This window comes from Pteronotus mesoamericanus, unplaced genomic scaffold, assembly GCF_021234165.1.
Source record: "Pteronotus mesoamericanus isolate MK-2021 breed Mesoamerican mustached bat unplaced genomic scaffold, CSHL_Meso_final contig_317, whole genome shotgun sequence".
Taxonomy (NCBI): domain Eukaryota; kingdom Metazoa; phylum Chordata; class Mammalia; order Chiroptera; family Mormoopidae; genus Pteronotus; species Pteronotus mesoamericanus.
Genome location: NW_026555133.1, coordinates 2,236,347 through 2,258,582, shown reverse-complemented (window position 1 = coordinate 2,258,582; position 22,236 = coordinate 2,236,347). Strand labels below are relative to the sequence as shown.

The 22,236-nt window shown below is 50.3% G+C and overlaps 2 protein-coding genes across 2 annotated transcripts in view; both read left to right on the top strand.

The window, feature by feature from the left end:
- The window catches only part of LOC129072259 (NACHT, LRR and PYD domains-containing protein 1-like), an 87,173-nt gene that overhangs the window by 43,640 nt on the left and 21,297 nt on the right, over positions 1-22,236 (top strand). Inside the window, exons 13-15 of the mRNA XM_054575674.1 lie at positions 1,808-1,820; positions 2,032-2,337; positions 12,479-12,805. Coding sequence (XP_054431649.1) covers positions 1,808-1,820; positions 2,032-2,337; positions 12,479-12,805 — 646 coding nt within the window. The remainder of the gene's footprint in view (positions 1-1,807; positions 1,821-2,031; positions 2,338-12,478; positions 12,806-22,236) is intronic.
- The window catches only part of NLRP1 (NLR family pyrin domain containing 1), a 96,796-nt gene continuing 86,554 nt past the window's right edge, over positions 11,995-22,236 (top strand). The window contains exon 1 of the mRNA XM_054575673.1: positions 11,995-12,145. Coding sequence (XP_054431648.1) covers position 12,145 — 1 coding nt within the window. The 5' untranslated portion in view covers positions 11,995-12,144. The remainder of the gene's footprint in view (positions 12,146-22,236) is intronic.

The window sequence follows — 22,236 nt, the reverse complement described above, 5'->3', positions numbered from 1 at the left end:
TGGATATAAGTTGAAAGAATAAGAGCTGGATGATAGTATGATTGTTTGAATTAAGACAGTTTTGGCAATAGAACATAGTCTACCCTGGGTCATTAAGCTTTTTCCCCAGTAGACAAGAATTAAATAATAAATTTGCAGAAATGAATGACACTTTACTATCTTTTAAATGAGCACTGACTCCCCCAAGAATGTCCCCTAAGCTTTCCTTGAAGGGACAACCAGCGCTTGTTTGCCATGGAAATAAGTTGGATGTGCCTCCTGAGCCGTTACAAGGGCTTCCCGGTGGGGAGAGAGGGAGCGGGTTTCCCTGAGTCTCGCTCGGGCCCCGTCACAGGTGTGGACTAACTGGCCCAGCATCAGGCCTGGGTTTAAGTCTCAGTCTCGCACTTACTTGCTGGGTGATTTGGGGAAACTACTTAACTCATTTGAGTGTCCAGTTCCTCATTTATAAAATGAAGACGATAATACCTAACTTGCATTATTGCAGAAAAAATTAAACTACTGATGCGTTGAATATGTTACCTCAAGCAGCAGTCCTTAATAAATATAGCAGTATTGTTATTTTCTCTCATATCACACCAGTCTCTCCCACCCTCAGACTTAATTCTGCTCTCACAGCTGACAGAAGCTCTATCTCCATCTGCACAGGAAAGCCTTTCAGACACTTGAAGACTGATCGTGGCCTCCCTTAAGTCTCCTACTATGCAAGTTAAACACCTACAGTCCCTTCCATCATTCTTCTTTTATTTTGGTTTTTCAAAACTTTACCAACCCAGTCACCTTGCTCAGCAGATGTGCCCATCTGAGGATGAGCCAGGATGGACTCTAAGGCCGTCCAGTCAGCATGGAGGACGGGGATCGCCCCTCTCCCTCCATCCATATGCACCCGGGCTCCCAGAACCACAGCCAGAGCTCCCCTGCGCTAGAGCTCACCCCCAACACTGTGCGGTCACACTGAACTTGGGTGGGCCCACACTCTCAGGCCGTATTCATAGGAGTTGCTCTGGAATCCCTTTTCTTCTCCATACACCAGTAATTGGAACCCCCTTCATTCATTGATACTGTTGTGGGGGTTTTTTCCATGAAATTAACCAATTACTCCCAGTGCTAAGACTTTCTTCATCTTGATTCCTGATTCTCACATCAAAATCCAAAAGAAACAGTGTGAGTCTGGAAGCCTAAACAAATAAAAGTGCTAGACTTCCACTCAGAAGATAAAATCTCGTACTAGAAGCTATCTACCAAGACTCAGTTATCCTTCCACCAGGGTTCCATTCAGGCAAAGACTGAATTACAACATGTCTGCAGTGTTCAGACAGAAAGTATTCCCTTCCTCTCTCTTTCTCTCTCTCTCTTATCATGGCTACTGGGCCTCAGTATCCCCATATGCAGGAAGAATGGAGTCACCTGCAACCCTTTCTCTAAATTCTATTAGAATTAGTCTGTAGCTTGTTCTAGGAATCCAAGGATCTGAGAAGTGAGACATGTGTAGCAGTTTCAAGACTTCTCATTTGTGCTAATAACGACCAGTGTTACTGAAGCCCCCTCATGTCTGTTTTCTTCCAGGAGACCTCAGACCTCCAAGCCTGACAGGTGAGTAACAGCTGATAGACACAGCAGGCATGGATGCTCTGGGATGTGCTATCTGCTCCTGGAGGGAAGGGAGGGGAGAGAGGAGGGGAAGGAAGAGAGTCTATCATTGCAGACTCTACAAAGGATCAGGCTTTGGACAGTACAGTGTCCTCAGAGCAGAGTCCTTCCCCATCCTTCTTATTCTTGCCCGTGGAGACCCTGGCACTTTCCACAGAACAGCCCCAAAGGCCTCCTTCATGAACCCAACCCCACACCCAGCTCCAGCAAACTGCTGGCCTGGCAGCTGACATGCAGGGGCGGAGGTATCTCTATGTTTTCACAGGGGCAGGAGCCAGGGAGGCAGAAGAGGTGAGTGAAGAGTTAGAGGTGGGGAATCGGAAGTAGCCTCCGTAGTGGAAGCTCTTCTTTATTTGTTGCCAACCTCACATTCAACCCCAGGTGCCCCAGATGAGCTGCACTTTGTGGACCGGCATCGGGAGCAGCTGGTGACTCGAGTAACATCAGTAGACACAGTCCTAGACAAGCTATTAGGACAGATGCTAAGTGACGAGCAGTACCAGAAGGTGAGGGCTGAACGCACCAATCCAGCCAAGATGAGGATGCTGTTCAGCTTCAGCAACTCCTGGGACGAAACCCGCAAAGATAAACTCTACCAAGCCCTGAGGGAGACCGAACCTTACCTAATTAAGGATATCAGGGAGAGGGGGGCCATGGGCGAGAACAGGCAGGGGTCTTCACCCGGTTGTGAGTCCTGACTCTGCCTCACCCCTTTTGGGTCTCAGCTTCTTCACCTCTACACAGATTGCCTTCTGACTTGCCTCTATTATGAAGTCATGTAACTTCAGTGACGCCTTTGCTGCGCATTACATGTCTGTGTCCAAGAACGCGCTGCGGGCGCCCAGGCTGCCTCCTTTGGCTTTCATGGGCCAGCTGCCCAGCTGGGATGACAGCATCTCAGGGGATGTGCATGTGCAGCTGGGCAGAACGTCTGCAAAACTTGTAGGAGCCTCACCCCAGTTCCTCGTCAGTGGCCGCCACAGCCAGGCTTCGAGCCCCCTCTGTGCCGTTCAGGTGTGGGGAGGATCAGGGAGAAATGGAACCGGCCACCTCTGCTGGAGACAGACCATGGAAATGGACACCTTGCAGGGTTTAAATGGCTTGTAAAGAGGGACAAAAACAGATTTATTTTTTACTTGTCAATGTTGAGCTTGGATTTTCTAGTAGCTCAAATGGTGACTTGTGCTTTTTGATATTTAGATGGATTCCTAGAGCCAGGAGAGGGTGAAGAAGAAGGCCGTGGGGGAGTACCGTCTAGGTCTTAGCTTCGATGACTTCCGCTGGGGGCAGTGAGGCCCCGTCCCGGCAGCTGGCTCAGGCACCCCTGCCCTGTGCTCCCGGAGCACCCTGTGTCCCCCCCCATCAGAGCGCTCAGCACAGGGCATGGTCCCTATTGCATTTCTGCTCGTCCCTCCCCACTAGATCGTAAGCATTCAGAGGACAGGAACCATGTCTAAGCAGATTATTGCCAGGGCCTAGGACAGTCCTTTGCACACAGTGGGTTTTTTATTAAGTGGGGGTTTATGAGGAGGTACATGATAAAAGGACATTCCCCAAATACCTCCTTCAATTCCCTTCCTGGCCACCATACTGTCCGTGGAATTCAAAGGCCCACCTCAGTAATAATTCCCCCATTAGCAGGCCACCCCCTTGGCCCAGTTAATCAGTCATCTTAGAGTTAAATCGGTTGGTGCTGAATCATTTGCACTGATGTTGTTCTCCATCGGTGAGAGCAAAGCTCCTCTCAGGTTGCGCCTGCCCAATATACAGCAGCCCAAGTTGATTGTACCTCCCTCCCCACTTTGTCACCCTCCCCCTTCAGAGTCTCTTCTTCCTGCCATCTACTTGGGTCTCACCCGCTTTCCTTACCCTCCACCGCACAACATAAGGTGTCTCTTCTTTATCCTCCCCAACTCTGATGGCTGTTATAAAGGTTAAATGAGATACATGTAGGACATCCTATGAGTGTTCAGCTCCTAGACAGTATTTAATAAGCGGTAGGTATAATCCTTAGGTTTCACTGCGCACAGGGTAGGGGAGTGGTCAGCATATCTCAACCTTCCACAACTATACAACAGAGAATTCAGAAGGGGGAAGGGCAAAAACATCAAAGCATCATCATCATCAGCATCATCAGCATCAATCACAGAAAAGGGAAAACACAACACCTGTCCCGATAGCTTCATACACACCTGCAGAGGCGCCACCTTGTCGACTCTTTGACTTTTTTGCCCAGGCCACATGCTACCACGTGCAACACGTTTAGCTGACTCTGTCGGGACCTTCCTAGGACTCAGGCAGTTCCTGAACTTTGGATCTGAGCTCTTGGAGATGTCCCCTATGAAAGTGGAATTTGGCGGGACACCTGTACTTTGAAAAGGATGTTCTTTCCCTAAGATTCAAGAAGCTGGGGCTGCTTTCTGGTCCCAGGTAGGATAGGCCTGTGCAGAAAGGGAAATACCATCAGCACTCTCACCCTAAGACTCTGGCGCACCTCCTCCAAGGACAAAAAGGGGGCACAGTGAACTTGCTATTTGAATGTAATCCAGGCCAGCTGCCCGTGAGGACAGTTTCTGTTGAATGTATTCTGAATTTAATGTTCTCAGTGTTATTAAGAGAGAAACAATATGCCAGTATGCCATAGAATTTATTTCTGCACCAAATGGCCAGGGCCCCCTGTAAGTCCGTGAGGAACAGGACGAATATTCTCAGGAGAAGCCTCTTTACTCCTGTTGCCTTACACTGGGCATCGCGTTGCACGGGACAGAGCCCATTTATAGGATCTCATTTATTTCATTCTCAAGGTCCAATCCTCACACAGGGAGCTCCGCCCTCTCCTCAGGAAGCTAATGGTGAGGCCTGGTAGCTCAGGGCCTGTCCCAGGCACTGTCCTCCAGGTTTTAACTCCCTGCTCGGGCCGTGACGGTTGTTGGGGCCACAGGTCAGAGGGTCACAGCCGGCGAAGTGTCTGGGGTCAGCCTCCCCCTCCTGCCACGTCACCTCTAAGTACGCCAGGTCGGTAAGAAGCGAGAATTCCTTCACAGTGGATTGAGGGAGACAGAGACAAAGGAGGTAGGTGAACAGCTGAGCAACTAAAGCCAGATGAGGGGTCAAAAGTCCCTCTCCTCCCACACCAGACCCTGCGAAGCGGATGGTTCACACCTCTCCTCCTCAACCAGACTGCGGGTAGCTTCAATCACCCAAGTCAGGGACATAGATGACAGAGACCCAGCTTGTGCCACTAGTGTCAGACAAGTCCAAAAGAATGAGGTCACAGGAACCAAAAAACAAGAAATCCCATCAGCGCCAGACAAATACAAGATCGAGGAGAAGCTGACCAGCGAATGATCCCGAACCCCACTACCCCTCACCTTGATGCATCAGCCTATTAGAGGACACACCTGGAAGCTCAAGAACATTCTGATTAAGACCTCCCCTAAAATTTCCTCCTGCAGAAAACAGACACAAACCCTCCGGACAAAAGACCTAGTGTGCAAACTTCACCCCTCCCTCCGTCCCGCACCCTGCTTTTCTCAGGCATGTAATTTTACTTTCTCTCTCCTAAGTTCCCAGGGTCCTCCTCTCGCCTAACTTTTCAGGGAGCAAAAGCAGCCCCGCCTCGGCTCCACGCTGCTGCTGGGACTGCCTTCCCTGAGTCCAGGCGGCCCAGCCCAGGCTCACTTCTGTTACTGTGTCCTGCTTCTTCCGTCATGGGCCCTCCCTTGATTCTCTGTCCCAAGCTTTACTAAACATGTTCTCAGAACCACCTGAGCTCCTGTCTTGAGACTGTCCTGCACAAAGTCAAGACCACCTTCCAAGCTGTGCCGAACAGACCTGCCCCGGCCCGGTCCCAGTTCATTTTTGGTGAACTGAGACGGGCCACACTTTTAGCCCTGGAGGGAGTGGCTCAGGGAATTGAATGCCAGCCTGCAAACCAAAGGGTCACTGGTTCAACTCTCAGTCAGAGCACATTCCTGGGTTGTCGGCCAGGTCCCCAGTGGGGACGGGGCGGCTTCAGAGGCAACCATGTTGATGTTTGTCTCCCTCTCTTTCTTTTTTCCTTCTGTCTCTAAAAATAAACAAATAAAATATGATAAGAGGAGGCGGGGAAAAAGAAGAGGAAGAAGAAGAAGAAGAAGGAACAAAATGAAATTCCCGACTTTTGGGACAGTCCAAATTGCCCTCAACAATTGCTGAGGGTACGAGGACATTACCAGTAGCCTCACGATGTGTTCAGGCGGCGAGAGAACACAGGCACCTGTGAGGCTGAAACCGGACAGGCACGAACACTGAAGTCACAGTCTGCCAGTGCGGCCACCCATCCCTGTCCTGTTCTCTAAGTCTTACATGTATGAGTTACTTAACCCTAATGACAAGTCTGGATAGTCTTGTTCTCCACAGAAACAGATCCCATAGGATGTGCGTATGCACAGAGGGAGATGGAGTGTAAGGCGTTGGCTCACACGACCACGGGGGCTGGCAGGCCCACCATCGGCGGGTGGGCTGGTGGACGAGACCCAGGGCGGCGCTGGCACAGCCGTCTGCCGGCAGGGCTCCCGGCGGCTCAGGGGGGTCGGGCTTTCCTCCTGTTCCGGCCATCAGGTGATTACAGGAGGCCGGCCACGCTCTACTAAGCCCAATGTTACACATTTAAATGCTCATGGCATCTAAAAACACCCTCACAGAAACATCCAGAGTAAAGTCTGACCCACTATCCGAGCACTGTGGCCCAGTCCAGCTGACATAAAATTAACCATCACAAGCACCGTGACGACAGATACTACTATCATCCTCCTGCTGCAAATAAATGGAGGCAGAAAGGCGGTAAGCGATGTCCCTGAACTCTCACAGAAACCAAGGGGTGGACTTGGAGCCCACCCCCTGGCAGCTGGCTCCAGAGTCAGCCTCCTGCCGCGCCCAGGCCTCGGGGAGAAACCGGGCTCCCCGGCCTGGAGAACAGGGAGAGGCACGTCCACCGCAGAGGCCTCTGGGGCTGGTGCGGCCCTGCTCCCTGCGGGCCCAGCAGGGAGCTCTGAACTAGGTCACTGTTTCTCACTCTCAGACAAGCTGTGACGGCCTCCTACGGGTGGGACGCAGCCAGTGGCTGTTTCCAGGTTCTGTACGCTGCACCCTTGGAGGCATCTGTGCCAATGTCTTACACCAGCGCCCGACAAAGATGACATTAGTGTTGGGACCAGACGCCCCTATCCCACAGCGGGGGGACCCAGGTCCGCCTGCCCCCAATCACCCACCCCCAGGTCCCCTGACACTGGGCCCGTCCACTCCCTTCGGAGGAGCCGCTCCCTCACCTCTGCCCGCAGGAGCTCAGTGTCTGGGGACCCGGTCCCTTCAGCAGAGGCTTTAACTGTTTGCTGTCCTGCACGACGGGAGCAGGCTGGGTTAGGCCCCGGCATCTTGGAAACGCCGCGCCTGAGGGAAGCCTGGCTCTGAGGGCGGCGAGGGTGACGCCTGCGTGCGGTCAGGCGGTGCGTGCGCGCGCGGTGCGCGGCCAGGACGGCGCGCGGTGGGCGCCTCCTGAGCGGCCCGCCTGCCCTCCCCCCTTTTTCAGGACGGCCCCCCACGCCCCCACAGGCCGAATGGCACAGCAACAGCCATGTTTACACAACGGGCCCTTTTCCCCAACCGCGGAGAGGTGAGCGGGCCACGTCCTGGGAAGGACAGAGAGAGCCGGCCTGGAGGGGCCGGGCACGGAGCCCGCCGGTGGGGAAGGGAAGCGGCGGTGAAGGACGGAGACCGTGGGCAGCGAGAACGCCCGTCTTCCGGTCCCTGCGTCCCCGGCGTCGCCAAAGCCGCGTTCATCTGTGCCCTTGAGTGCGTGGACATTCTGCTGCCTTTTCATTGTCGCCTTTTTTGCCTAAGCTCATTCTGGTATCTTTTCTGGTATTTGCAAACAGGGGTCCAAAACAACCCCACAGCCCTCGATCCCTGTAGGAATAAAGCAGGAACTTCGTGAACTGAATGCCTTTCCAGGATCTCTCAAATCTCTCCCCTCTTCCAGCCATGCTCTGTGTCCAGCCTGTGATTGTCATTTGTTCTAGTGACCCTTCCTTCCCGAAGACCCAGATTCCGTCTTAATCAGGCACTGGCAGAGCACGGCCTCCCGGGGACCCTGTTATCACGGCCCGGCGGACCCTGCATGTCGTGAAGCTATAAGCCAGAATGCTGGGGGCACCGACTGAGAAATATGTGGGAGGTGTTAGACTGAGAACAGTGGACTGACTTGTGGGACAACACAGAGGGGCAGCACGGGAAGCCACTAAGTTCCGATGGGAAGGCAAGGACAGGCTATTGGGAAGGCCTCTCTTAGGAGAAAAGCCTGGGGCAGAGGCATTCCCGGACGCAGTCATAGTCACAGGTCAATCCAAGGCAGAGGAGAGCCAGCGGGAAGGACGCTCAGACCTGCAGGCGGGCCCCAGCCCACTGTTAATGGCCACGCCCTCCATAGCCCTTGGTCCCAGAGACTCCTCCCCTTCTTTAGACCACAGGCCTACTTTTGGGAAGTCACACTCTGCCCAGGGTAGGGACCCTTTCTCTCCTCAGAAGCACAAGGTCCTCTGTCCTCCCTGTCTGGGCAGCTTCCGACCTTGGAAGTACAGAAGAGAGCTCAGGGCCCTGTCCTCTGGGGCTCAGTGGGTGGAGCGTCATCTAGTAACCGAAGGTGGGGGGGTTCGATTCCCAGTCAGGGCACATACCTGGGGTGCGGGTTCATCCCAGGTCTGGGTGCGTGCACGTGCAACCCCCAGTCCAGGCATAGAATCCCCAGTCCTGGCGTATCCCCAGCCATGGCATGTACACCAGCAACCATCGATTCTTCTCTCCAAACCATGTCTCTCTGTCTCACTGCCTCCTCTCTTTCTAAAAGAGGCAAGTGAAAATGCCCTTGGGTGAATATGCTGAGAAAAGAGCTTTATTGCTCAGGCTCCACAGACAATGCCACACCCCACGGAGTATTTGGATATAAAGCTGACAACTCCCACAAACCCTCCGGCCTCTGACTGGGCAGCAGTTTCGCACGCCTCAGTTTACAATTCCCCCTCAAAATTAATTATTACAGTCACCTGCCAGTGGGCTCATTCCAGCCTCCCCTGCCTCCCAAGAAAGGAGAAACCTACCAAGAAGGACTCCTGGTGGACAACTGGACTCAAATTGTACGGCAGAGCCGAGCAGCCGTTACGCAACAGGGTCCTCTCACACAAACCCACTTCAGGGAGAAGCCAGCAGTGAGGAGCCAGCCTCCCACACACGCTGCCTCCCTCCCTGGGCTCCTGCCCCCTGAGCCAGCCCTCACTAGGAGTCCCTACAATCCAGTTTCTGCCAGCAGCAGGGACACCTCCCCTGTCCAATCAGAGCAGTGCACGGTATGCTCCTCGCCCCCTCCTTCACTACCATCCTCACTGACCAATTACAGAGCTCCCTTTCAAACACTCAGCACAGTGCTGTTGGGACAAAAAATCCTGTGGTGATAGTGAATCCTCTTTTTGCATGAGAATGGACCGATCTAGGACTGGAGTGGGAGCTTCACTTTTTGTAAGTCAGCTCCTCCTGGCTCAGAGGACTCACCCCCCTGTCCTAAGGAGACTCGAGACTGTGTGTCCCTGGCTGGAGCTGAAACTGCAAAGACATCGTGCCAGCCCAGGGCACACAGAGCACAGCAAGTGGACCGAACCGGAGCGGCGCCCAGCAGAGCTGTCGAGCCCCTTATGGCCACCTCGCGGGGGCTGCCTCGCCACCATGCTGCCCCACAGCTGTGCTGCATCTTCACAGAGCGGTGGCGCTCCTGAGCTGCCGCACAGTCCAGTCCTTCTGCAGCTGCGCGGTTTCACTGTTGAGATATTTGACCCTCAAAGACGCCTTCGTCACTGCGCCCCCAATGGGGGGTTTCCATTGGTGTTGACTCGGTGCCAAAGGCCCCTGGCTCACACCTAACACGGAGCTCTGAAGCAATGACCTGCTCTCCTGTCCCCGTCTCAGAACCAGTGCACCTGGCCCTCACCAGTGTGGCTCCGTTGGTTGGAGTGTCGTCCTGCAAAGTGAAAGATCACCGCTCACATTCCTAGTAGGACACATGCCTGGGCTGTGGCTTGGTTCCCGGTTGGGACACATGTGAAAGGCGACCAATGGATGTTTCTCTCCCTCTCTTTCCCTTTCCCTTCCCCTTCCCCATCTCTAAATATAAAGAATGAAATATTTTTATTAAAATGCATCTGTCGCCTACACGAGCCCCTCATGCTCGGTTTGTCCTCCTGCTGGTGACTGCGGGTCTCGGGTAAGTCCTCGCAGATCCAAGACTTCCCGTGCGGTGGTTGAGGTTTTGGAGACTTTATTCAGTTCTGGTAGGGGACCCTGCTCTGGTGACTTTGGTCCAACAATTGGACTGAGAGTGCCCCTCCGTAGGATTTGGGTTTGATCCCTGGAGGGGTATCCCTCGGTTGAGTTTGGCCTTAAAAACGGTCTCATCGGGAAGGGCTTTGCTTCCCTACATTCGGTACCCAGGAAAGGGGACCCTCCAGGTTGAAACCTCACTTTGCCCATAACGTTTGTAAAGACATCCACGTGTCAGGCCCCCAAAAAGACACTTTCAGAAGGAGGGGTGCCTCTGAGGACATTCACACTTCATGGGCACTTGGGGAGAGGTCACTGCCCATAAGGAGGGTACGAAATGAGAAACCCGGGCTCGGAACTTGCCCCGCCCGTCAGCCACCACGTGGCGGCAGCACGGGGGACTTTGGCTGATTGCGTGACCAAAATCCCAGTTCAGAGACTTGTATTTGGCTTCTTTACAGGACAAAAATCACAAGATTTCAAGCTCTCTTGGCCAAGATGTGGTTTCTTGGAAACCTCGAAGCTTGTCTATTTCACATTCAATTACAGCAGAAAAATAACGTACCTCCCAGAAACAGTAGGAATGCTTGTTTCTCAACAGGTAGTTTGAGAGCACTAAATGAAAACAAGAGACGATTATGCCTTAGGAAAAACTTACTGTAAATTGGGGAGATGCCTTGATAAATGAGAAAGGGAAACCAGCGCTTGTGGAACCGAAACAAGAAGGGAGAGAACACTTCCTCTTACCTTTGGCCTGGGAACCAAGGCCAGGTTAACTGAAGATCCTCAGCAGATTCCTCACCTTCTGCCTCCTGCACTGGCTGCCCTCCGTCTGCCCCGTTTCTTTTCCTCCCCCATATTCTTTGTTTCCACAAGGGCTTGCACCCTTTTATCCTCGGGTTTCCTCTCCTCGCCCTGTGAAACCTGCCCCTTTTCACACTCAGGCCTCTGGGGGACACTGGACTGTCTGCTGTGCCCACTTGCTTTCCGTTTCCTTTCTCTGTGTTGGTAACGGAGTCTTCAGGAGAAACTGCACGCAGAGGGTTTCAAACCCGTCAGAGACAATAGAACGGCTTCTTCGGTTTTAAAAAAGGCTTTAAAGAAATTCCGACAGCATGAAACACTTGGACCACTAGAACAAAACCTTAACTAAGCCCATCTGCCAGAAAACATATTTGATCCATAATTTCGCTTTCGCATTTTGTATCCTTGTGATGTCTGTTTTGATGTGTCTAGGTGTGTATACTACACATAAGGTATACTCTGCCACCAGAAAGCAGTGCCAACGTATATTCGTAAATTCATGTTTAGATTGTAAAAGGGCCCTATTTCATTGGCTTAAAACAAATGAGTGCTCCTACCAATTGTAGAAATAACAGAAACTAACACAATTTCTTTTTAAGTGCACGTGATCTACGACTCCTCTTTGATTAAATAAAAACTAGCTTAAGGAAGGTGTTGTCATTAAGTAGGATGTGCGACTGTCCAGTGCTCTGCTCGCTTTGGGCTAGCTGACCAGGTGGGGAAATAGGGTCATGAGCTTAGAGACCTGAGTGTGTCCTTCAGGAAGGCCAGCAGCCGTTTCTATCCGCTCGAGTGGCCTCTCACGCCAACGGCCCTGCAGAGAGAAGCCTGTGCTAAGCTGCCTGCCTCCTGGACTGAACTGCCCGCCCGCTGGCTCTGTGTTCTTGCCGCCTGAGCCAGCCCTTGTGAAGGGGCTCCTGGGATCCTGTTTCCTCCCAGAGGACCGAGGCTTCCCCGGTCCAGTCAGAGTTGCTACAGCTGTATCTTCCATTGGCTTCTTCACCAAGCGCCCAGAGGTGCCTCCATTCTGACAAACAGGACAGTACTTTTGGACTGTACTTTTGACAGTATCTGATGGCCCCTCCCCTAGCCTAGCCACACCCTTGTGGGGTTTCCATGGAAAGACCTTTCTTCCTGCTCTGCTTCTCTTAGAGCGCTCTTCCTGGTTGGAGTCCAGGCCCAGGAGGAGTCTAAAGAGACCTGAGTGTGCAGCTCTGAGCCCAACCTTGGGCTCTGAAAGCCCACCCTGTGCTCGCCCTTCCCCCATCCCACCTCCTGTCAGCATCGCTGCACCAGGCTGCTTCCAGGACTCCGGGGCAGGAGAGGGAGGACTGAGGAGCACAGAACAGTGAGTGTCCTGAACATCCCCTCCCCCATCCCTCCCCTGCACTCCCGGACCGGCCCCAGCCCAGACTCAGCAGCTCAGTAACCTGACTCCTCCTCAGTGTCCCCTGCCCCCTCTACTCCCTTTTCCCTCATTCTCCCCCTCACCTTCCTTCTCCCAATACCATCCATTAGCAGGTGCCCTGGGGCTAACAAAAATGGGTTCTGAATGTTGAGCAGCAGATTACCAGGTGTAGATAATGACCCATGTGAGAATCTTGCATTGGGAGATAGTAGGAGCCAAGGATGACGGCTATTCTCGGCCTGTCTGATGTCCCTCACTATACCCCCTCCACAGTGAATATCCCCAAGGCCATCCAATGTGAGACTGAGACCCATTCCTCAGACCAGCTCCGGGCTGATAGCGTCCAGCAGCAGCTGGCCCGGAACTTGCAGTTAATGACAGAGGAGCAGCTGAGGGAGTTCCAGCAGCGGCTGCCTGACCAGCGCTCTCCTGGGGCGACCACCACTCATCCTGAGAGTGCGGATAGCGAGGAGGTGGCCTCCCTCCTGGTGGCTCAGTACGGGGAGCAGCAGGCCTGGGACCTGGCCCTGCAGACCTGGGAGCAGATGGGCCTGAGCCAGCTGTGTGCCCGGGTGGGGAATGAGGCGGCCTTGGAGTCAGGTGAGTAGACAAAGCGCCCTCTGCGTGCTGTCCATCTGCTGCCCCGCCCCCATCCCCACTGAACCGCCTTTCACCCTGCCTCTGGGCAGTGACTGGCAACTGTTCGAGGGTGATCCAGGCCCAGGCAAGGCTGGCGCTAAGGCAAAGGGGAGCCTTTCAGGAACGTACATCTAGCCAAATACATTCCCAGAAACCCCTGTGGTCCCCACAGCCCCTGGGAGGGAGAGCTCAGAGAGCCACAGGGAACAGAGGCTGATACTCTTAAGGCATCAGGAGGGAGGATGTGCGCTTCACACCCACCTCAAAGCAGAAACTTGCCTGGCCTCCTGCTATAAGCTCAGAAGGGAGTCAAAAAACAGCTTCTAGTCCCAGCACCACCACATTGGGCAAGTCGCTTCAGGGCTCTCTCTGCATCTGTCTCCCTGTCCGTAGTGAGCGAGTGAGAGCCTGCCTCCTGGACAGTAGGAGGGTTAAAGAGAGAATCCGTGCTAGACATTTAGGACAGAGTCTAACTCCTAGCAAGTGCTCCATAACCTGCTCTGCTGCTACTGTGGCTGCCTCTGTGGATGTTATTGCTAATAGCAGCTGTGGGGGGCAGAGGCTTTAGCCTCCTGTAGGGGGAGCTGAGGCACAGAGAGGAGTCCTGAGTTACACGGGGAGGGAGAGACAAACTTCCTGCAGCCAGGTCAGGACACCTGCCGGCAGGGCTCGGGCTCCCTTCTGCAGCGAGGGCCTGGGGCAGGCTGCAGTGCGTGCACTGGTCTCTCCTCGGAAGACAGGGTCTCTGCCTTCTGGTTCTTCTTGGTTGGAGGACCCCGGGGTCAGTGCCCTGGCTCCTGCCCACCCTGCTCGCCAGTGTCACCCTCCTTACCTGCTTCCCACAGCTCAGTCTCCCCCATTCCTCTACTTCCTGGTTCCAATGGCACTTTCCTACAGGGCTCCTCTCCACCACGGTGCTGAAACGCTTTGACCCTGGGTCCTAGGGCTCCCCCAGAACTTAAAAATAACTTGAAACTCTTGTCTGATATATGGACAGACATGGAAATGGGAGGCTTGCTGAGTTGGCATGAGAGCCCCAAGTGGGGCTGCAAGGCAGCCAGCAGATTCCCACCCAGGTGAGCCTGTGGCTGCACGAGGACCTGGGCCAGGAAACTATGTAAGGAGGACGGAGGAGGCAGGATGAGGTGGTGGGGTCAGTAGGCCTAGAAGGGCTCTTTCAGGAACACTCCAGTGTTGAGACCACACCCCCTCTGATTTGACAGATGGCAGCCTGAGGCCCAGGCAGGGAGCCTCCCCCAACCAGGTGCCACGTGCAACATGGTCCTCGCCCGGGCACAGCTCGGGTGCTGATCTCAGTGGACTCTGAAGTTCCGTGGGGCAGGGTGGTAGCAAGTTCCCAGGAGGCCTCTGATCTCCAGGTGCTGCCCAGGAGGAGGGCCGGCGTATTCCTCAGCCCAAGTCCAACTCCGCTCCTGCCTCCTCTCATCTCGGCCTTCGCCATGCTAGTCACCAGGCTGAAACCTCTGCTCCACCCTGGCCTCCTTCTCTTTTCCTCCCAGCATCCAAATCCACGCTCACACAGCGCCTGGAAACAGAGCCAGGGCTGGAGCCTAGAACCAGCGATTTCTCCCTCGAGTCTGCTGCTGCTTCGGGAGGACCCACCCCGTTTCCATGTCCCCCATTTCCGTTCCCCTTCCTTCTGTGCCCGCTCCCCCTCCTCCTGCTCCCAGGCCCTGGCACTGATGGTCACAGGCTCAGGTCCATTGTCTGATATAATCCTGCTCTCTTTTGGCTTCTGTTTGCATTGACTATTTTCCCCATCCCTTTCCTTTAGCTTATGTGTGTCCTTAAAGCTGAAGTGAGTCTCTTGTAGGCAGCATGTAGTCAGATCTTGGGGCTTTACTGCTGGTTATTTTCAATTTTTAACCATTTAGTCTCTCTATTTCTTTTGATTGGAGAATTTTATCCTTTTACTTTTAAAGTAATTGTTGGTAGGGAAGGACTTGTCAATGATGTTGCAGCTATTATGTACTTCCTTTCTTCCTTCCTTCCTCTCTTGCTATTTTCTTGTGTGATTTGATTATTTTCTAGAGTGGTAGCTTTGATTCTTTTGTCTTTTTCTGTTTTGTGTCTGCTACAGGTTTTTGCTTTGTATCCACCATGAGATTTACATGAAACACATCTTATACTTGTTACAGTCTGTGTTCTTTTATATGTGTAGTCTTTACCAAATTATTTTAACTAGGGTTATTTTGAATAGTCTTGTACTTTTTTTCTCTTGGAGTTTCAGTCATTAAATTTATTATTTCAATATAATAAAAATATTGTGGTTAAAAAACACACACACAAGTAATAAATTTCTTAAACTCCTCCCTTCAGCACTGAGTATTAAGTAAGTGCTGAAGTCATTGCTCTCCCATTGATGAGTCAGAATTTTCCCAAAAATAAATACACACATAATCTTTTTGTAACACTTTTTTATTCCAATATTCGAAAAACAGAGCAAGCAAGCTTAGGAGGTTCAAGACCCCTTCTTTAACTCTAAAAATGTGCTGTCTTAAAACTGTGTATTTAAACTGGGAAGAAGTTCAAATGTTAAGAAAAAAGAACCCAATTTCTTCATAAACATTCTGTCTCTTACTACCAATCACATATTCTTTTGTAAACCCTGAAAATTTTCCCTCTACAGAAAATTTATATATGTATATATAAAATATGTGCATGCATGTGTCAGTAAATTTTTGAGCTAGCCTTCCCCAAAGATCAGGTATTTCCCTTAATCATCTGTACTAGCGTCAAAGAGTGAATACAGATATATATTACATTGGGCATTAAATGCATAAGTGTGAAATAGAAACAAGCAAAGAAAGTGGGGTCCTGCTTCCCACTGCCTATAGGCAAACTCTGTGGGCAAATATTTGGTAAGCAAGGAAAGGAGTGTTATCTTCAAGTGCTACAGATTTTGGAAGAATGGCAGGCTTCTGTCTCATCCCCTCTCAAACACCCAAAAAAGAATAACCCCACCACCCTCTGCAAGGCCTGACAATCCTAGGCTGTGCCTGGAGTTGCTTTTCCCATTTAAAATCTATCCTTTGGGAATGGCAGGCAGAAGCTGCACCATCATCCATTTGGAGCCCCCGAGGAAGAGAAAGAAAGCGAGTCTCTGCCCTTCTCCCTTTTAATCTTCCAGCCCATAATTCCATGCATTCTGGAAGTGTCCAGCTTCCCAGCCAATCCCATCCTAGACTCTCAGATCTGAACCTACCCTTATCATGTCTCCAAGAGGAACTAAGAGGGTTTTTGCTCCATCAATCATACTCAGCAGGCTGCAGCATCTCTGCCCTGGGTAGGGAGATCTATCATGCACCCCACCAGCTTGTTTACCCTTGCCTCAGTCAATCACCTCCTATGGCCCATTCCTTCTCCTCCCCAGCAATCTGATCAGATATCTCTATCAATTTTTCCCTTTAACATTTCTGAAACTTCCTAATGTTACAAAAGAAAGTGTGTAAAGATCTCTTTCTTCTGCAGCTACTTCCCGTGGATCAAGAACATAGTCCTACCTATCCCCAGGTCCAGAGAACAAAAACAAAAGGGTAGTTGGGAATGAAGGAAAGCCTTCACGTGAGGGAGGAGGACCTTGCAAAGTCCAGATCAGTTGGCTGTCCCTGGGAAACATGTGCATGATGCCCAAAGAACAGCATTGCTGCACAGGTTGGCATCCTTGTGTTCTGGAAGTGACAAATTTGGCAACAAGGTTAGAAAGCATAGTCAGAACCACAAAAAAAGGTTGGGACAAACCTTACAGTGTCCCACATTAAGAAAGGAGTGACCTCCTTGGAGGAAGCTGTGCAAGGCATATAGCACCTGTCTGAAACCATTTCGTCTACTATATTTAAATATATTAATATATATTAATATTATTAATAATATATATTTATATATAATTATATTAAAAATAATTTAAATTATTTTTATGTAAATATTCTAAGATTTCCCTCTCTGAAGAATTGTGAGCCTTTTCAGTCCAAACCATTAGGACAGGACAGGAAAGCAGTTTTATATAAAATGTTTAGACCACCCCATACTTAACAAACTCCTTCAGTCCAACCAAAGCTCTGAGTTTCATTTCAGGAGGCAGTGATGCAGATGGGCTTCTTAAGTGAGGTCTATACTATGTAAACAAGCACCCAGGCAATGAGGTCATAAACATACACTCTATGAAAATAGAAGGAAGAATAGTAAGGATAATTCACACAATGAACCATAAACCAATCGCAGCAACTGCAAGATGGTCTTTTGTGAAGACGTCCAGTTTTAAGGCCTTTGCGAGAATGATATTAAACAGTGACCATTTGACAGATTCTTCTTTCCTGTACATTGAACGTCTCAGGTGATGTCATCAGGAGCTGAGGTAACATCTGTATGCAGAAACTAGAGCAGCTTCCAAATGAAAACAGAACTGTGAAGACAGCACACTAGAATCCAATATCCACAACTAAGCATTGTGGTTTTCTTTGAAACATGAGTTTTCTTCTTAATATCACCCTATTGTCATCAAAGACATTGTAGGTTTTTAATAGTTTTATTATTTACATAAACACAACAAGAATAGAAATTAATCACCTGGGCTCTTTAAACATGCTTTGCTAGAATTTACACAAGGAACCATTAGATTGAGCTTTAATCAAGCCCTGCAGAGCACAGAAGCTAAGCCACACACCTGCCGTCTGGCTTCGCCTGCAGTGCTTATGCTCCTCAAGTCCTGGAGGTTCCCAATGTGTCTTAAGACTCCTTCCTTGCCATCCTCAGAAAAGCAACCTTTATTCCTTACCTGGAAAGACTGTCATGAACCACACGACCAAATGAGGCACCAGGCCATTTCCCCAGTGGTCTTTTCTTAGGTTCAAAAGTCAATCTTGGTTCCCCAAAGCTTTCTGGTAACAACCAGGCAGGCTCCAGGCATGCCTCCTTTGTGCATGACATTCCAGTCAACATCTTGGTTATTAAAACCACCTTTGGAAACTGGTCTTATTGGTTTTATTTTTTTTCTTTTTTAAAGGATTTTATTTACTTATTTTTAGACAGAGGGAAAAGAAGGAAGAAAGAGAGGGAGAGAAACATTAATGTTGGTTGAGTCTCATGTGCCCCGCACTGGGGCCCTGTCCTGCAACCCAGGCATGTGCCCCTTCTAGAAATCTATCCAGCGAACTTTTGGTTCCCAGGCCGGCACTCAAACTACTGAGTCGCTCCAACCAGGGCTAGAAACTGGTCTTATTGCTTTTATGCAAAGAAACTTTATGCCATCACTCACTCATTAAGAATGCCAAATTCTGGAGGGACCAGGTAGGGAGAAAAATACAAAGCAAAAAGGAAAATCCTTGTCCTGCCAATGTGTACCAAAATTGCATCTCCGTGCATTATGCCTTCTATTACTAAAGCTGTATGATTTCTTTCCAACTTAATTTGAAGTTCTAATTCTTCATCCTCAATTTCCTTTCAAAACAGCTAAAGAAGAAACTGGGAATCTTATCTCACACCAACTGGTACTACAACCAGTGTCCCAAACAATCTTTACTAGGTCTAAGTGGTCCAAAGCCCCAAACAGCAGAGACATTCTCTCTCCCCAGCCAGTGTGCCAGCTGGCACCAAAGTACTTTTAGTGGTCCAACTGGCACAAAGGCGGCCATGGCAGAGACATTCTCTCACCAACTGGTATGCCAGCCAGTCCCACGGCAGAGACATTTCTCACCTGAGCTGGTACAGCAAACCAAATGGCACCATGGCGTGAAGCCCTAAATGAGAGAGACAGAGGATTCCCAGTGAACAAAAAATAGCAAAGGTCAAATAGTTCAAGTCCCCAGTAGATAAGAAAGCAAGCATAGAATAACTGTAACCAACAACTGAGGTTTCTTTCTTTTCAAGTCAAAACTTTCACAACCTTCTATATACTTTTACAACTTTCAATACACCTTCTACACTCATTTACAAATAACCATTTTAGCCTAACTCTCTTTCAGTCCTTCTCCTTTTAATGATGGAAATGACCATAATCTAACTCTGTATCAGGCAGCTAAAAGTCCTTAGACTTGCAAACACATACATTGCTTATTGTGTAAATTAATATAAAATGAAATAAAGTAAAATCCACCGTCACTATGCATTGCAGGCCACTGTCATTTTCCAAAAAAGAAAATTTTAATCTCCTTCTGGGGCGCAGGTCTAGCTTTCCCTTTCAGCATCAGCCACAGCAGCAGAGTCTGAGTCACCTTCAGCGGAGCCTGTTTTATCTCTGTGGGATGGCTCCAAGGCTTGAGTCCCATGAGACTTAGGGAAGACAGTTTTGTCAAAAGGATGTCACAGGAACCAGTCCATTGCTAAGCTAAGTGATATTCAAGCCCTTGAGTCTTCCAGGTCTTTTAGTAAGACTTGGTTCTTGGCCAGACGAGGTGTAAGGACTCATCAGACTGATAGTTGGACCTGCAATGAGCAAACTTGTGCAAAATGGTTAGCATTTACCCTAAAAGTCCACGTATTGCCTAATTTTTTACTCTTGCTCCAAATATAAAGGGGGCATCCATAAAACAGACAATTGTAAGAGTCTCCCATAAACTATTACAAAGGGCTTCATTTAAGCCCACTTGTTGGTGCTATCCTAATTTGGAGCAAGGCAACGGGGAATGCTTGGTCCCATCGCAAATGCATTTCCTGGAACATTTTCCCCAGGGTCTTCTTTATTGTGTGGTTCATCTTCTCAGTCTTTCCAACAGATTGAGGCCTCCAAGATGCATGTAATTTCCATTGAATATGTAGTGCCTGTCCCATATTCTGGGAGATCTCTGAAGTGAACAATGTCCCATTGTTGCTTTGAATACTATGAGGAAATCCAAACCTAGGGATCATTTTTTATGTAAAAATTTTGCTACCTCAGTCACCTTCTCCATTTTAATGGGTTATGCTTCTACCCATCCAGAAAAAGTGTCCACAAAAACTAATAAAAATTTTAAATTCCCTCTGGTTGTAAGCATTCATGTAAAAGTCTACTTGCCAGTCTTCAAATGAGCATAACCCTTTATACTATACTTCCTTTTCAGCTGAGCATACTCTGTCTTAAGATTGTTTTCAGTGCATATCTGACTTGGGTGGTACTCTGAATGGTCTTTTGCAAATGAGGACCCTTCAAATATGGCCTCATAACTTCTGTTAAAATCCTTTCCATAATGGGTCCCTTCATGTAGGTGTTTGAAAATGGGATACACTAGAGCTTCGAGCAGTAAGATCGTCCCATGAGCATTGATCTTCCATATAGAATAGGGCCAGGGTTAGAGAATCCCCATTCACAGGCCTGTTCCTCATCTCATTCTGTATATGGGATTTAAATTTTGACAAGTCCAAGCAAGGTATCAGAGCCCCCAGGAGTTCTGGCCATCCGGCCACTTGTCTTGGTGTTTTATCAACTGTTTGGTTTCCCTGACTCATTTGGGGACTGTCCCAGCAGTGTCCTCGGTAATGTATTATGACAATTTGATTCAGCGGGTTCATTGCCTCTAGCAATTGTAAAATCTCTTTGGCATGTTTAACATCCTTGTCCCCTGAGGTTAAGAGCCCTCTCTCTTTCCATTTTGCTCCATGGGCATGGACACCATGAAGACATATTTGGATTTGGTGTAGGCATTAACCTTCTTTCCCTGAGCCAGCACTAAGGCTCTGGTGAGAGCTATCAGTTCAGCCTTTTGTGCTGAGGTGCCCAGTGCAAGGGCCTTGGCTTCAATTACCTTGTCTAGGGAGACTCATGACTGGCCATTTTCCAAGAGGCTGATCCTGTGTGTAGCTCCCAACCTGGTGCTGTTAGCGTCGGGTCCAATAGATCTGGCCTGCTGAAACAGACTTGGTCGATGACTTTCAAGCAGTCATGCTAGAGGGCTGAGTATCTTCTGAGTCCAGGAGCAGGGTGGCCAGGCTCCAGGTTCTGGTAGTCTGTAAGGTAATATTTGGGTTGTCTAACAGATTGGACTGGTGTTTTCCCGTGTGCCCTGTCATCACGATACCCTTTCCCCCACCCCCAATAGAGTTAGGACCTGGTGTGCTACAAATACTATCATAGGCTTCCCCAAAGTGAACTTCTTAGCTTATTGTAAGATGTCACAGGTAGCTTTTACTGCCCAGAGGCATGGTGACCATCGCTTTGTCACATGATCCAAGGACCAGTCTCCCAAAGCCCACCCTTGACTTCTGAAGCCTGTGATTTCCCTCTCCATGCCTGCCTATCCCATTTGTGAGCCACGTTCCTCTCACAGGTTACCTTCCTGGTGGATTCTGGGAATTGCAATAGCTTGGGACCAGTGGGAAGGGGGAGGAGGCAGGGTCTTGGTCAGTGGGCAGCAGTGTTGGGCCTCCTCGGACAGCAGGCAGGCCGCCCTAGGAACAGGGACAGAGGCTCCAGGCACACTCCCTGCCAAGGTCCCAGCAGACCCACCTTGGGAAGGGCTGTCCATGCTTGAGCTTGGGGTGTGGGGACACCAACCAGGACAACCTATGGCTGATTCCCACCCTGCTGTTCAAGAGGTAAGCTCCCTTCCCATATCACATGTGGAACCCCTCTGTCTGTCTTCTCCTGAACCTCTGGGTGACCTACTAATGAAGCCCACAAGGACTAAAGATGACTTCTGGGGCCCCACAGGGCCTGTGGTTCTGAGGTGCTGGACCAAAGCAGGAGCCTGTTCCGTGAGTGAAGGAACTGGCTGTGGCAGGCTGCTCAGCCCCACACTGGATCCAAACAGACACTCTGCAGCTGACTCACGTCCCTTTGGGTGCCTTCCAGTTGCCAATCTCCATGCAGAGACAGGGCTGACATACAGTGTTGGAGCTTTCATTATGGAAAATAAAATGTTTTTATCATGAAAAGTTGCAAAGAGAATGAAGAGCCCAGGAAGGTGCAGGGAGGGCAGCAGCTCTCCCCAGACCAATGAACACCTCGTGACATGCGGTCTTTGAGAACAGAAACAGGGCTCTCTCTCCAGGAAACCTCCCTTTCTTCCTCTAGGAAGAGAATCCCAGCCTCTACTCACATTTCCTATTTTTGAGGCCAACGGGACAGGCTGTCCTGTGTGGGATGCTGTGAAGTGATGCCCAGTTCCTTAAAGAAATGAAGACCTCACCGCAGTCCCCGTGAATAATGCTGGCCGCCGGAAGCAAGGATAGCCTCTGCCAACTGTGACCATCTGGCACTAGGTCCACTCCCCTCCTGGGGAAGCCCACGTTCGGTGACTAACCTGTGTAGCAGTATAAACACCCAGTCCATCCTACCAGAACAGAGCAGCTCTAGAGGGTCACCCGCACAACAGGAGCCACTCAGTCACTGTGTAGCGGGGAATGCAACACAACCCAAGTAGGCCCTGAGCGCCGTCCTACTTCTTTTCTTCTATTGCCTG